Source organism: Mytilus galloprovincialis, chromosome 1 (assembly GCF_965363235.1).
Source record: "Mytilus galloprovincialis chromosome 1, xbMytGall1.hap1.1, whole genome shotgun sequence".
Taxonomy (NCBI): Eukaryota; Metazoa; Mollusca; class Bivalvia; order Mytilida; family Mytilidae; genus Mytilus; species Mytilus galloprovincialis.
The window spans coordinates 84,299,920-84,313,914 of record NC_134838.1 but is presented as its reverse complement, the minus strand read 5'-3'; the positions used below and the strand labels follow the sequence as shown (position 1 = coordinate 84,313,914).

General features: G+C 30.0%; 1 protein-coding gene across 5 annotated transcripts in view; it reads right to left on the bottom strand.

Annotated features, from left to right (window-relative positions):
* Window positions 1-3,652: 3,652 nt before the first annotated feature.
* The window catches only part of LOC143042461 (serine/threonine-protein kinase TBK1-like), a 43,416-nt gene continuing 33,073 nt past the window's right edge, over window positions 3,653-13,995 (bottom strand). For all 5 annotated transcript variants that reach the window (XM_076214778.1, XM_076214790.1, XM_076214768.1 and 2 more), the window contains 5 exons: window positions 10,131-10,229; window positions 9,203-9,302; window positions 7,098-7,255; window positions 6,647-6,718; window positions 3,653-5,908 (listed from right to left, as the gene is read on the bottom strand). In XM_076214778.1, the coding sequence (XP_076070893.1) occupies window positions 5,821-5,908; window positions 6,647-6,718; window positions 7,098-7,255; window positions 9,203-9,302; window positions 10,131-10,229 (517 nt within the window). In that variant the 3' untranslated portion in view covers window positions 3,653-5,820. The remainder of the gene's footprint in view (window positions 5,909-6,646; window positions 6,719-7,097; window positions 7,256-9,202; window positions 9,303-10,130; window positions 10,230-13,995) is intronic.

Sequence of the window (13,995 nt, the reverse complement as noted above, 5' to 3'; positions counted from 1 at the left end):
AATCAGTTTGTGAGATCGGTTTCTCCTATATCACTTCATAATCAGTTTGTGAGATTGATTTCTCCTATGTAACTTCATAATTAGTTTGTGAGATTGATTTCTCCTATATAACTTCATAATCAGTTTGTGAGATTGATTTCTCCTATATAACTTCATATGTACCTTGGACTAAGAGAGGTGATCAGTGACTTAAAAAAAATACCAATAAAATGACTCAAGATGTGTAATGTTTGATGTTTATACAGCCACCTAAATATTTTTTTTTATATTTCTCTCAATTGTCTGGAGAATGGTAAAGATATAAATCGAGTTTACAGAAAATCATCTGTTTAAGACAATATTTGATATCATCTGTCCATCTACATTTGATCTTTGTGTTAAGGTTGCCACATCCTGTAGTAGAAAACACTTGTGCAATTAAAACTGCACTTTCTCAATAGGCGTATAAGCCTAATGTTATCAATGTCACTCTGAGACACACTGAATCAATTGTCAGCACCATTTCCAACCCTGGGCTTTCAAACTCTCTAGAATGTTAGGCTTGTTGAAACTAGAGTTGGAGTTGAATACACAAATATGTGGCTTTCATTGAGCATGGTGTTGGCAATTGGTTATGTACAAATCTTGGAAATCAATAATTATACAAGGATGTTTGTTAGCAAGTGCTCATTTTCAGATTATATATAAACATTCAAGGAAGCTTGATTTATTCATTTAAAACTTTTAACATCCAGTGGCAAATATTTCATTAATATTCAGTATATCAGATTTACAACAATACAGACAGCCAACCTAGATCAATTAGAATAGAGACTGAGACTTGAAAAACTAGGTAATATTATTGTTTGTATAATAAATTGAACAGGTAAAAATGCAAAACAAAAACGGTAAAAAAATATCATTATAGGGCAATAACTTCCATAAGGAGTCAACTGTTGTTTTCAGCATGTTTACTATAAACTTATCCTTTTTGCCATTTTAAGCTTTTCTGTATCTGTTATACTTTGCATGATATTAGGTAAGAAAAATCAGCAAACTGCTGCAGTTATATATAACTGCTAAATATTGGGAAAAAAATAATATTTCAGGGGCAATAATTCCAAAAACAAGGAGTTAGATATTTCTCTAATTTTCAGGCTGGATGCATCTTGTCATGCTGATCATTGTTGGAATTTGCACTTTTCCTTTAGCTCCTACAGTTTTTTAAACAACAACAAGGAAAATCAATAACTTCAAAAAAAGTGAAAAACTAGTGGCTCTAAAGAGCCTGTGTCGCTCACCTTGGTCTATGTGCATATTAAACAAAGGACACAGATAGATTCATGACAAAATTGTGTTTTGGTGATGGTGATGTGTTTGTAAATCTTACTTTGCTGAACATTCTTGCTACTTACAATTTTCTCTATCTATAATAAACTTGGCCCTTTAGATACAGAGAAAAATATTTTGTGAAAATTTACAAAAATTTACCAAATTAATAAAAATTGTTAAAGTTAAAAAACATTAACAACTAGTGAAAAATTGACTATAAAGGGCAATAACTCCTTAAGGGGTCAACTGACCATTTTGGTCATGTTGACTTATTTTTAGATCTTACTTTGCTGAACATTATTGCTGTTTACAGTTTATCTCTATCTATAATAGTATTCAAGATAATAACCAAAAACGGCAAAATTTCTTTAAAAAATACCAATTTGGGGGGGGGGGGGGGGGGGGGGGGGCAGCAACCCAACAGACAGTAGTCCAATTCATCTAAAACTTTCAGGGCAGATAGATATTGACTTGATTAACAATTTAACCCTATATCAGATTTGCTATAAATGCTTTTGTTTCAGAGTTATAAGCCAAAATCTACATTTCACCCTAAGTTCTACTTTTTAGCCATGGTGGACATCTTGGTTGGTTGGCTTGGTCACCGGACACATTTTTAAAACTAGATACCCTAATAATGATAGTGGCTAAATTTGGTTAAATATGACCCAGTACTTTCAGAGGAGAAGATTTTTGTAAAAGATAACAAAAACTTATGAAAAATTGGTAAAAAATTACTATTAAGGGCAATTACTCCTTAAGGGGTCAACTGACCATTTTGGTCATGTTGACTTATTTTTAGAAAGTACTTTGCTGAACATTATTGCTGTTTACAGTTTATCTCTATCTATAATTCAAGATAATATCCAAAAACAGCAAAATTTCCTAAAGTTACCAATTCAAGGGCAGCAACCCAACAACTGGTTGTCCGATTCATCTGAAAATTTCATGGAAAATGCATTGTAGATCTTGACCTGATAAACAATATAACCTCATGTCAGATTTCCTCTAAATGCTTTGGTTATAGAGTTATAAGCGAAAATCTACATTTCATCCCTATGTTCTATTTTTAGCCTTGGCAGCCATCTTGGTTGGTTGGCCGGTCACCAGACACATTTTTTAAACTAGATACCCCAATGATGATTGTGCCCAAGTTTGGTTAAATTTGGCTCAGTAGTTTCAGAGGAGAAGATTTTTGTAAAAGTTAATGATGACGGAATTCGGACGCCAAGTGATTGGAAAAGCTCACTTGGCCCTTTGGGCCAGGTGAGCTAAAAATATCAGGGTAGATTAGATACAACTTGTTGATTTGAATAGTTTTACTGTCATATTTCTCTTATTGCTGAAATTTTAGAGATATAAGCAAAATCTGAAAAGGGCATCAATGAAGAACAGTAAAAGTGACGCTACCCAAATGTACTTGATCTGAGTTTTGTGGTAATAAGTATTGTGTATAAGTCTTAAAACATTTGGTTAAGGCTAACTCAAGTTGGTGAACAGAAATTAAAAATTCAACAATTTTTCCATTTGTAATCAGACATAACTCTAGAACAGTAAAAGGGACACCAACAAAATTCAAACTTGATCTGTATTATGAGGTAATAAGCATAATGTATAAATTTCATAAATGTGGTGGGGGCAAACTAAAGTTATAGAACAGAACGAAAAAATCAGCAATTTTTCCATTGTAACGGGCATAACTCTAGAACCGTTACAGTGACGCCACCAAAATTAAGTCTTGATCTGTGTTTTGTGGTAATAAGCATTGTGAATCAGTTTCATAATGTTTGGTTGAAGCAAACTCAAGTTAGAGAATGGAAACCAACTTTCGGACATACAGATGGATGTACAGCCGCAAACGTAAAACGTAATGCACCCCTCTGCTACGGCGGGGGCATAAAAAAATAGAAAATACCATTTTCTCTAATTCTTTGATAATTTTATCTCTTCTGATACCCATGGTATAAAAAAAATTAATCAACATGTAGTTGTTGATGATCTCAGAAGATGATTGAATGAGTTTATGGTTCATAACCTTTATCAACTCATTGGATGAAACGAAATGTCCTCTAACAGGTGTTAATGTATTTGACAACTTTTGTGAATATACGTAGGAAGTTCTATTTGTCTCAATTGGATAAATCTTATAATACACTTGTACCAATGAAAAAATCTATATATATCTCAATGCACAGTTAATTTATATGATTAAAGGGTGTAAGGTATCTATGGGTATGTACAATGTATGTACAAAATAAAATCTCCATTTTGATAAGGTATATTAAAACAAATAGATCTTCAAGTCACTTTGTTGAAATGTATGTAAGGCTTAATGATAAACATCATTCCGAATTTTATTAAAAAAAATAATAACAATCTATTGAGAAATATATAACAAACACAATTTATTATTAACATCAACTAAACTAAAGTCTAGTTTTGTTGACAACATGTTATAAAATGCCACTGCATGATACATTCAAATAGTTCTATGAAATTTTGTCAAACAACAATCTCCATATTGGTTGACATGTTAAATAAATCATGCAAATTTTGAGGTCACTTTGTTTTTTATGTTTGTTGAGGTTTTTTTCTTTATAAAAACATTTTCCAATATAACATATAATAATAAAACATTTAAGAATTAATAAAAGAAATAAAATACACAAATTTTATTTCACATCACAATTTAACAATCTTTTATAAATACAGGAGCTGAAAAATTTGGAAAGAAAAACCAATGCTAAAATATTAAGGTGTCATAAATATTTAAAGTTATGCCAAATTGGAATTGACTGCCTAGCAGATGAGAAAAACAATAAAACAATACTACTGTTCTAAATCAAATATAAAATCAATTCATACAACACTCTGGAAAATGGTGATGAAAATATATGGCTAAAAATTCAATATTTATTAGGCATTATCAAAATGTTATGTATTGTCAAACGTTTGAGCTTGTGGTAAAATAGTAACAACATGAAAACATGAAACATGAGAATTGTCCAAAATCAAATTTATGGAAGTCCTTGAATTACTATTCATAATCATCTTTAGAAGTCTTATGAAAATCCTTCGACTAAAGAAGATGTTTGAGTAAGAACATGAACTGTTTACCTATATTTTTTGGTGTACAAAACTAGATCCATGCATAAGAAAAGACATCTTAAAGAGAAAATCATAAAAGTACAATAAATCTCTGATCACCAGTCCTTATCCACAAAGCATATAATCTATATGATTGATATCATAATGATAACAATATCAATAAGAGCATGTGTTCATAGATAACACTCTAAAATGGCCATATTCAGTGAACCATGAAATCTGGTTAAAAAATCCCAATTTGTAACATGATAACAAACAAGTTGTCAGTCGATATGACCATTACATCATGGTAAACTGCATTAAAACATAAAATTAAGATACAAATGGTTGAATTGCACTGATTATTTCTTAGATAATGTAAAATTAAATTAAGAATGGAAATGGGGTATGTGTCAAAGAGACAACAACCCTACAAAACAGCAAATAACAGTCGAAGGCCAACAATGGGTCTTTAACACATCGAGAATATTGCACCAGAAGTTGTTTTTTCAGATGGCCCATTAACAAAAACTGTCTATTCCTAAATTTAATTTAGATACATGGAAGTGTAAAAAGGAAAAATACTTAAAACAATTCTAAAATGCAGTGTGCAGAATCTCAAAAGGTGTGTAAAATTCCAAATATTTTGGTAAACAAAAATTTGCTGCCATCTTTTTATAGAAAATGCTTAAAAAAATACTAAAGTTCTAGAGTCTGTTCTACTTGATCCAAAATTTCAATCAAGTTGGAATTGCTCACATCACGTCACACATCAGAATATGTGAACTATTGATTTTATCAAGAAAATAGTTCTATGAAAAAGTAGTTATTTTTCTGTCTGTAGAAAGAACCATAATTTATATTTACAGAAATAAATCAATAAAATTGAGACTACATCAAAAAATTTAAGAATCAGAAGTGTCAAACATTTAATATAACATAAAAATCATCTTTATATCTGAGACAATATGGTTTTTTCATGATAGTAATCATCTCTCTGATAGAAAATAAATCATTTCATCGGTACATATATGAATATAAAAGCTTATCACAGAATAAAGTAAACAGTAAATTATTCTTAATATAAATAAAATTCCAACACCATCAAATGCTGTTGAAGTTTATCGTGTCAATTGTTGATAATTCCAATACTTTCTACTAATACCAGGGAGAATACAACCATATTAAATAGAAATATGAGTTTACTCACAAATAATACCATATCTATATTTAAATTACTTTTATCCAACCTTACAATACTTTCAACAATATCCCAATCATCTCCATTAATAAGTACCTACACATTCTTTTTAATGATCATGGAAATTTAAGCTGATGCAAAAATCAATGTCCCAAGTACATTATATAGGAAACTTTTTGTGTAATAAAGGATCTATAGGATTTTGATTACTGCCATCCATTTTATATTAACATATCCCTGCTTGTTGCTATGGTTCCAGATCCTATACCTTTATCCATGTAGTTTAATTCTGACATCAGGTGGGTTTGCCTGAAACAGAAATATACATTTTTCATTTTTTTTTTAATCAAATGGACATGTTAAACATTTTTGTTAATTATCATATAATGATTTAAGAGTTACACCAAAAAATATGTTTTTATAAAAATATCAAACAAAAGATTTGTCTCACCTGTCAGCAGAAAAAACCCCAATCTGATGGACATCATACTTCAAAATTATAATTATACTAAGATATACTGATAGTGATTCGTCTTTATAGAAAATATCATTGATCTATCACAAATATTTTTTATTGGACTGATTAAAGCAGAAACCTAAACATTGAAAATTGCTAATTAATTGAAAGTCAATGAACCATATCCCAGGGGACAGAGACTGAAAATAGTTGTTATACTGATATGTTCTAAAAGTAATACAACTTTATAAAAAGAACATTGATCTATCACAAGTAGTTCCTGTCAAACTGACTTAAGCAGAAGACTTAACAATTATTGACGCCACTGTCAGAAAAGCAACACCTATATCTCGCCTTCCACAAGTTCTAAACTGACGCTTGATGTAACAATGACTGTTGGGTGTAAGTAGAGATGCCAAGAAGACAGTAACTGTATATGAGTTATTCTTTATATAAACAGAGTAAATGAACACGGAATTATTCAGTAGAGAACATAGTTTAGACATTTACAAGTATAAAACATTACATTGACTATGTATGTGAAATGACCCAGTAATTTTGGTAATAGATGTGATACATAACCAACTTACTCCGTCAACAGTTTGTTATTTTCAGAGAATGCTTTCTGTGTCTCTTCCATTAGTTTCTGGGATTCTTCAAAGCTACAAAAATAAACTAAAATACTTATATATGTTTCTAGTGCATGCTTTACACTGTCAGCTTTAATTTACTCTGACAATGGTTTATAATGTTTCTAAGACATGTTTTTTTTTTAATGTAACACCTTCAAATTATCAAACAAAAGTATTTACAGTTATGTAAACAATGATGCTTTACACATATGAAATATGACATAATAAATTTCCTTAAAAATATTTCTTACAAAATCAATGGACTGAAAAATAAAGAAAATGTTGAGTAATGTTTGCATCTTTTTTCTTGCAAAGTGTAGAAAACCTCTTGCAAAAAATGCCACATAAGGCATGTTTTAAAACATTTATGATATATCTTTTTTTATAATACATGCATTGTAGATCATACCCATTATTAATCTGTAAAACAAATTCTTTTGGAGAAGACAGCGAGCACACTTTAGGTGACAGACTGTCATTTCTATCAATTACTCCATTGGATAATACTCCATGGTTTTTCAAGGCACATTTGATATCTGTTAGACTCTGTACAACTTCACCAGATGTCTGAAAAAAATACAAGGACTTTTAAATTAGATTGATTTAAAATCTAACCTCTTCTTAACTACTGCTTGAACATCAGATAACCCCTGTGCCACTAGTCTTTTAATAGATTTTGATAATCTAAGTGTCCACTGTTGAATATGCACATAGACCAAAGTGAGCCACACAGGGTCTTTTGAGCCTCTAGTTAGTTCTTGAATGTACTTAATGTACTTTTTAAAATTTATTTTTATTCTCTCCAACTTCAATTCTTCAAACATGGTTTTATGTTTAGATTTATCATAAATCAATTCACAATACTTTTTGTAATTTTTGTTCTAGGAACACTCAAATAAAAGCTTTGCTTTGGCTATTCTGTAAGATGACTAGTCAACTAAGAAATTCACTGGTTTTTCTTCAAATTTTTTTTTTTAACAAAGTCCCATCAGATATACTTTATTTCTTCCATTTAAAGGATAAGCACTATAGTCTTGGTCTTTAAATCCTCTGATTTATCAAAGAAAAGAGAGCCACTAGTTAGCCAATTTTAAAGATATTTTATAATTACCAGAACCAGTATCCAACACTTACAAATCTATTCACTTATAATGGTAATGTACAATTAATACAATCTTTAATTTAATATTTTCCTATTTTTTAAACAAGATAAGGAGATTCATTTCAGACTAATAAAATACATCATCATTCTGGCTGTAGATTCAGAAGATCTTCCTTTTTTGATACCCAATACATAAAAAGCAATTTCTCAATATAAAAAAAATACTGTCCTGTTATAAAGGGAGTTTAAATTATTTTTTTCAAATTTGAATCCTATAAAAAACAAGAATGTGTCCATAGTACACGGATGCCCCTCTCGCACTATCATTTTAAATGTTCAGTGGACCGTGAAATTGGGGTCAATACTTTAATTTGGCGTTAAAATTAGAAAGATCATATCATAGGGAACATTTGTACTAAGTTTCAAGTTGATTGGACCTCAACTTCATCAAAAACTACCTTGACCAAAAACTTTAACCTGAAGCGGGAGGAACAAATGAATGGAGGCACAAACCAGAAAACATAATGCCCCTCTACTATCGTAGGTGGGGCATAAAAATAATGAATTCTTAAACTTGTTAAGACATGGTTTTATCAGAATTCAACTCAAGCATTTTCACTTATACTGTTAAATTTGAAACTGCAGTAAATAGAGCTAAAATTAAAATCTTGTCGTCTGAAATTAAAAGGGAAGACAACCAGATACTTTGCAATTCATTTTTTATAACAAAGAAGTTGAAACAGTAATAAATTCAACTATGTTGGATATAGAGCTTCTCTAATTTTGATGCTATTTCACATTTCTTGATAGGTGTGAGAAAAATATTTCTTCTCACTAATGAAATATCTGTTCTCAGCAAATGATTAGTTGAAATTTGATTATGACGTCATATGTTTTGTTTTCTTCTGAATTTTCATATTGTGACGTCATGAAAAAAGGCATTGAAAAAGAAGGATAAAAATTATCAGAGAAACTGATTCCGACACTATAACTCATGTATTACTATATTTCTCCACTCTCCACATTTAAATTATAATTATTTAAAAAGCTTGGCAAGCCTTGCGCTTTAAATAATAAAATTTAACTGTCTCGAGTGGAGAAATATCATAATACAATTGTTGCAGTGTAGGAATCTATATTTCACTTACTTATATAAGACTTTCTTTCTTTAATTCTAGGCCTTAAAAAACTATCTTTCCTTGATAAGTATGAATCAACTTGTATTAAAGTGTTGAAAAAAATATTTCCTCAATTAAATAAATATAATACAATAAAAAATGTTTCACTTTAATGTCAAAATCCAACATTGACAATCAGAGCTACACATATAAAACTTTTCTTCCTGCTTTTATAGATAAACAAATTTTTTCTTCCTGTTCTCACAAACTTTTAATTTATTATTTTATACAAACCTTCCTTAACTTTTCAACAAAAGGTTTCTGGTGTAACTGCTCTATCTGAAGTAGATCTTTCTCTATCTTGTTGGTAGAACATCTCATTTCAACAGCTGAGCTATAAAAAAATCAGTTTACTCTAAGATCATATACTAACATCTTTATTGATATTTTACAACAAAGAAATATAATGATGTGATGAAGTGATAAAAAAAATAACTACATTTAAAAGTCTTGATTTTTTAAAACTTTTTTACAAATTAAAACAACAAAATTGCAATGTTGCACATGTTTTATATATCCAAGGTGAAAAGGCAATAATTACAAAAAGCGCTTTATTTTAGAGATATGAAAAATTCAGAGCAAATGCAATATGTTTTCCATTATAGTTAATACTTCCAAGGGGCATAACTTGTTAAAACTATTTGTCAGCACTTCTTTTCAAAAGTGTCAAAGACATTGCTAATTTGATTTTAAAGATAAAAAATAATTTCATAAAATTCTGGCAACATTGTACACATGAGAACACTGACAATGCGATTTTCCATTTATCAATATTTCCAAAGGGCATAACTCTTTTACAAATAATTGATCTGCACTGATTTTTGAACTAGTTAAAGACATTTGTAATATAAACTTATGATACAAATTTTATAAAAATCTGACAAGAATTGTACACATTAGAGCGCTCATGAGGCAGTTTTCCATACAAATAATATTTCCAAGGGGCATAACTCTTTAAGAAATTATTGATGGTCACTGATTTTTGAACTTGTCAAAGACATTGCTAATAGAAACCAATGATTTATGTTTCATAAAATTCTGGCATGAATTGTACACATGAGAGTGCTATAAAATATTGACTTGGGTCCTTTTGAAATATTTGGTTTCTGTCTTCAAAATAAGCAATTTTTCATATGATTTCTTGGCAAGGTAAAGTACTTACTGGTACCATTCATTGAATTTATCAAACTGTCGCTCAGCATTTTTATGACATTTCTCTATAATAGATTGGGTTGTTACACATATCTCTTGGAGATTATTCCTGTAACAAAAATATATGTCATTTAAAATCTATTATATTATTCAAGCCTTGGAACCTAAATAAAAATTAATTTTAATATATTTGTAATAAATAAACAACTAAAATTTTTTTATTATCTAAAGGAGGCAATACTCCACCATTCTCATCCTGATCAACATCAAATAACCTAAACAAAAATCAATTAATTTAGGGATCAACATGTAAGGGCCTTTTAAACATGAACCAAGTTTCTATTGCATCAATGTTGTTTATCACTCATCCTACTAATAATCAGTGATTTTGCTAGCGCTCGTCACTTTCGTAATTTACGAAACAGCTTTTGCATTGAAGAAAGTATTTCAAATCAATTTCGTCACTTAAATTTTGAAAGTGTAAAAATATTTTCGCATTAAAATACTATAAATTTACCTGTCTTTAAGATTATTGACAAGTTTATGTACCCAGGTAATTAACATTTGCAACAGTTGATACAAGTTGTGATTACAACTAATCTGCTTATCACCATCCGATGGGTCACTAATCCGTTAATCATTAATAAACCTCATAATTGACCATCATAATTGTTTTCCCCAGGAAAATCAGTCAGTCTGGATTTCAACATAATCCAGGATTGTATAGTTTCGTCATTTGATCAAATTTTTTCCCCCCAGACAGTTCGCATTTGTATTTCAATATTTCTTAAACTATCACAAATTTTTGTCATAGATTCTTCATTGGAACGCCATTTTGTCATATTTGATATAAATTTTCATCAAAAAGTTTCGATAATTTCAATTTAAAATATAGAACTTTATTCAAAACATTCAGAAATGTTTTCACGAGTCAAACAGGTGCTTTCTGTACTGTGTGCTACGCATGTGTGAAAGTATTCCTATGACTATTTATAGACACCAAAAATGTAAAATAGAAAATCATTTAGTATCAATTAAATGAGAGAAACAAATATATATCTCTTACTAAAGGAATTCAAATCGAAAAATTATAATTTCCTGATGAATCCTGACTCGTTTTGAATTTATTATCCACGTGTCACTTCGTGTTTTCATTTAATTTTAAAACTGAAAGTAGAAAACATTATCCATTTACTATTCTTGATTTGTTTACAATCTCCTTACAGTCATTATAATCGTTCCAAAAAAAGATTGTATACAGTTCAAACTTAATAAATCATATCCAAATACGAATTTAGACGTTTTATAAGGATTATGATTATGCAGTTAAATTCTGCTGTGATTTCTTGTTTAAAAAAAAATTGAATCCAACTTTTGTTGATCAGGAATGTCCCCTGGAACAAACTGAAGAGAAATTGTGAACTAAATTTCCGGATCCCCTGTCAGAATCTTTCATAATAAAAGCCAATATAATCAAATCATACAATAACTGCCAATCATGCCCAAGTCCTTTAAAATCTGAATCTAGTAATATACATCCTTGGTCCCTTGCTGTTACACAAAAACAGGTTGAAATTAATAGCGCAAAAATGACTAAAGCCCTCAAAATCCCAGCTTAAACCCTGCTAATTCTCATACATTATAGAAATTATACCTGCCTCATAGATAGTACCTTAGATTCATTTAAGAATTACAATCATTTAATAATAGTGTTATGAACTGGTTGTTGCTTTATTGGCCCTGTTATAGAGTCTTGATCAGATGTAGGGGTCTCACATCCAATATACCTAACGATGAATCTATACCAGGGTCAATACAGAATAGGAACAGCCAGTTAAAAATACTAATATATAATTTGAGTTGTTATTCATTACAATTAAAAAAATCATGGAAGCCTGTTAAATTACACTGAAATGCAGTCAACTTTAGCGTTTGATAGTTCATTGATAACATTCTGGCGTATTACAAACAAACAACTTGTAACGTCTCATTTCATTGGCTGAAAGATTCAAATACAACAACAATGATCGTAGTGTGCACGTGAATTGACACAGGTGACTGACTAATGTGACTGACTATGGAATTTACTACTTTACTACGAACGTAAAAAATAGGATTGAAAATGTATAGTTCACAAATCTTTGGTCAAGAAAATTAAATGTTTTGTGAATTTCAAATAGTAATGTCGAAATATTATACCGCAGCAACATAATTATCTTGTACCGCATTATGAAAAATGATATGGATAAAATAAAATACATGTGCCGCTTTTAAACAGATGATTAAGGAACCACTTTTAATTTCTTTCAATGTCGTATAGTTACTTATAATAAAGATTTCATAATACTGATCCATTCCAATTATTACAATAATTTATGATGGGTTGCACATTCCTCTTTTAGTGTCTTCATGCTACAAAACGAACACACCGGCAGAACGTTATACAGTAGCTAAGCGTTTGGTCATTCAGAAATTACATATCATTTACGGAGCAAATTGTCCCCGAAATATAGACAAAAAAGCAGAAATAATCGTATCATTTGTGCACGTGAATGAAGACGTAGTATGCAATGTATTATCATGGTCACAACGAAATTCAAATGAAATCATTCAAGGAATTGTATATTTAAATATACAATTCCTTGATTCAGTGAAGGTATGTTGGTGTAAAAAGGATTGAAATGTTACATCGGCAAAGTTTTTTTCTTTTGTATGTGTGAAACTAAAAAAATAAATAAATACTTGAAAGAAATATCGAAGACTAGTTTATAAGGAACAATATAAATGTACTTTTTCGATTTCAATTGGCTGAAAACTTATCTTTTAATTTCACACGGTAAGAATAGTTGAACTACCCCCCCCCCCCCCCCCCCCCAAGTGACGTGTAGTATGCATGCGTTTAAGTTAACTGAAACAGAAAAAAAATCACAGTGTCAATTTTCTTAGTTGAATACCTATAACTTGCGAAAGATATGAAAAGGCAGGATGAGCAACTTGGCAAAAAAGGACAGATGACGATTTATGTCGTATAAAAATCTGGACAAACTAACAAAAAAAGGCAGGACCAAATAGACTGAAACATAAAAAGATAGGACAGAGATTACAACTAAAAAAAGGAACAAAATGTTTCATTCATGTCCCCTCCCATCAAAATAAAATGGTAGATCTCTTAATTCAGAACCAACTGAGAACACTTTTGAATAATTAAATATTTCGATGTGAAACCTGTTAAGATTTTAAAGTTTAAAATTTTACTATTGCACAAAATTATGAATTTAATGAATTTTACATGCACATGTATAAAAGCTAGAATTGCTATGGGATAATCAAGAACACAATAATGTACGTGAATACGACGATGGAGGTTATTACAACCTTGACCGTCTACGTGAATACTGATCAGTCCATTCAACTTATAGTACGCGTGTTCTATTTTCGCAGGTGTGAGGTCGAAGGTTTGAATTGACCAATTAAAACGATCGTTCCTTAACGAGTTAATCTATAAAGTTTGTTTGACTGATTACGTCGCACTACCTTTTGCTAAGCTTTGCCGCATTTGAGTATACTGCCCCATGATTGAATTGCATTCCCATTAATCCTGTTGTTAAAAAAATAATATATTTTGAAGTGATTTTTCTTTTTTTGAATATTGTTCTGTTATGTTTCTACAAACTTTTGTTTTTTTGTTTTGTGATATTACTTTTAAAAGAAGAAAATTGTGCTTTAAAACATCATACTTTTTTAAAGAAGTAAGTTTGTTCAGATACATTATATTCTATCATCAGTATTTTTTATAGTTTAATCTCCTTGTTTTTACATATTTCTGGTAGAGACAAAGAGTGAACAAGTTTTACAATGATGATAATAATTTGCAG